The sequence below is a fragment of the Lactuca virosa genome, chromosome 3, assembly GCF_052849685.1.
Source record: "Lactuca virosa cultivar CGN04683 chromosome 3, Lactuca_virosa_CGN04683_v6, whole genome shotgun sequence".
Classification (NCBI taxonomy): Eukaryota; Viridiplantae; Streptophyta; class Magnoliopsida; order Asterales; family Asteraceae; genus Lactuca; species Lactuca virosa.
In genome coordinates this window covers 159,095,411-159,097,836 of record NC_136428.1, presented here as the reverse complement: position 1 = coordinate 159,097,836, position 2,426 = coordinate 159,095,411, and the positions used below count along the sequence as shown (strand labels likewise).

Sequence of the window (2,426 nt, the reverse complement as noted above, 5' to 3'; positions counted from 1 at the left end):
ATGTTAACAAATTTTTAACTATGAAAATATTGTTTTAGTCGTTTATAAAGAGACGAAAAAAAAAGTAGCAATAAACATCTTATCTTATATGGTATATACACGTTCTAAAGCATTTTCATTGCAGATCCTATAGTTACAAATTACATATGACTTGACCAAATGTATCTTCAAGGATAAATTTACATATATTAAGAAATTATATACACTTGAATGATTGTTTTTTCCTATATTCAAAGAAGTGTTGATATGACCATATTATTCATATCTAACATATTTTTTATATGAATTAGATTACCTTTATAATTATTTACTTTTTCAAAATGGATATTTTTTTGACATGTTTAGAAAGAAAGGTAATGAAATGATGATGATGGAATTGGAAAAGGCTTTTCATCCAAGCAAACCACTTTCTACTCCCTCTTTTTTCCTTCATCAGTCTGTCAACTTCAGTCCTCTTCCAGATATCCTCCTTTTGATTCTATACTCTCTTTCTTCCATGTGCCATCTCCCTCTTTATAATCTCTCCCATCTCTCTGTACTTTCGCACTTCTTCTTCTTCTTCTTCCTTCTTGTTTATTTTCATTCAGTAAACACAAAACCACCATGGAAACTCAACAACAAGAACAAGATTTAGGAAACAAAAACAATACCGGTTATTTATGTAGGCAAAGTAGTACAAGGTGGACACCCACAAGCGACCAGATTCGAATACTTAAAGAACTTTATTACAACAATGGAATCAGGTCACCAACTGCTGACCAGATTCAGAGAATCGCTGCTCGTTTAAGACATTATGGGAAAATCGAAGGCAAAAATGTGTTTTATTGGTTTCAGAACCATAAAGCTCGTGAAAGACAGAAAAAAAGATTCACCCCGGTACCTGTAACTCCGCCTCCACCTCCTCCTCCTTCCACCGCCACCCTCCTCCCATCTCCGTTTTCCGATCACCGCCAGCACCATCACCACATGCATGTTAATTCCCACCACCCACCTCAATTCTACACCCAACAACACAAGCTCTACACCACTCATCAAATCTCACCTTCGGGTACTTAGTCACATTCCACCATTGTGTTCATATTTGTCTAAATTTTGTATTTTGTTCGTTAATTTTCACATTCACATAGCATATTTCATGTCGATTTATTTACATATTTCAGATTTTCTTTGTACAGAGGGAGGTTCTTCTTCAACGGGATTCATGCCTGTTGGGTATGGCCATGGATCTGTCGCCATGGAAAAGAGTTTCAAGGTATACCTACACAAACATATATGCATATATAGCATGCATACACCATTGATCGAAACTTATGGAATGGAAAAAGAACTCCAGTAATATTCATATATTCTTATTTTCTTGTATATTATCAGAAAATTATGAACTCAAACTCTCTAGAACAACGGAAACCCGTTTGAAACGTATAAAAACTAAGATTTCTTGAAAAATATGTGCAATGTGTGTAGGAGTGTTCTATATCACAAGGGGAAACTAGGGTCATCGGAGGAACAAGTCGGAATTTTGGGTCATGGGTGGGAACTGATTCGTATTCTTACGAGAAGATAAAGCCGGAGTATGAAGCATCGGAGGAAGACGACGACAGAGGAGGACAGTTGTCAGCCCAGATGGAGACTCTTCCTCTCTTTCCAGTCAACGGTGGCGCCACCATGGGAGGCAGCCATCATGATATCATCAACATGAAGGCGCCTGTGGAGTCGCCGTTGATGTCAGAGCATAGTAATGGAGGTTGCTATACCGGTGGAAATTGGTTTCGCTCCGATGGCCGGACTTCACTTGAACTTAGCCTCAACTCATATGGATATTATAACTGATTATGTGTTGATTAGTGAGTCATTGATAAGTAATATCATGTAACTATTTAGTAATTAACTAATTATAGATGTATGCTAATTATCGATGGCAATTATGTATTATCTGCCTCTTATAAATATTTGATATTTGATATGATATATAAACTCCTTTCTAAGAGTATGTAATATAATTTTATGCATTTCCCCTTTTCTCGTTATTAAATTTTTACTTAATTATAAAATATCCGTTCCACACTATTTCACTGATACATACTATGAAATTACCATGAAGTTAAACTATATGATCTGTGATAGTATGTCTTAATTAAGAAGCCCATTATATGGTATTTTTCATTTAGCAATTATGTTGGAGACGTGTCATCTAGCGAAACAGACGATTAAGTGGACTCGTGCATGCAGACTGATATTCCACTTCGAGCATAGTGATCCGCTCGCTCAAAAGGAGGAACGTCTCCATACGTTGGGTCACAATTAGGATGAGTACGAGACGGATCGAACCAATGCCAATTTGAGAATCTCTAGTGTCGAACCTGCTTTTTTTAGTCTTGTAGCTATTCGTGTATTATAAGTAAGTCGTTAATAACCTTCAATCTGTA

At 36.3% G+C, this 2,426-nt stretch overlaps 1 protein-coding gene across 2 annotated transcripts; it reads left to right on the top strand.

Moving 5' to 3' along the window:
• The first annotated feature begins 581 nt into the window (after positions 1-581).
• WUS (Homeodomain-like superfamily protein) lies at positions 582-1,932 on the top strand. 2 transcript variants are annotated; one of them, XM_079081765.1, is made up of 3 exons: positions 582-1,048; positions 1,176-1,252; positions 1,465-1,932. In XM_079081765.1, the coding sequence occupies exons 1-3, from the start codon at positions 604-606 to the stop codon at positions 1,828-1,830; spliced, it is 888 nt and encodes a 295-aa protein (XP_078937891.1). In that variant the 5' UTR covers positions 582-603; the 3' UTR covers positions 1,831-1,932. The 2 variants fall into 2 exon arrangements, with proteins under 2 accessions (XP_078937891.1, XP_078937890.1); XM_079081764.1 differs by having other exon boundaries at positions 1,161-1,252.
• The last annotated feature ends 494 nt before the right edge of the window (positions 1,933-2,426 follow it).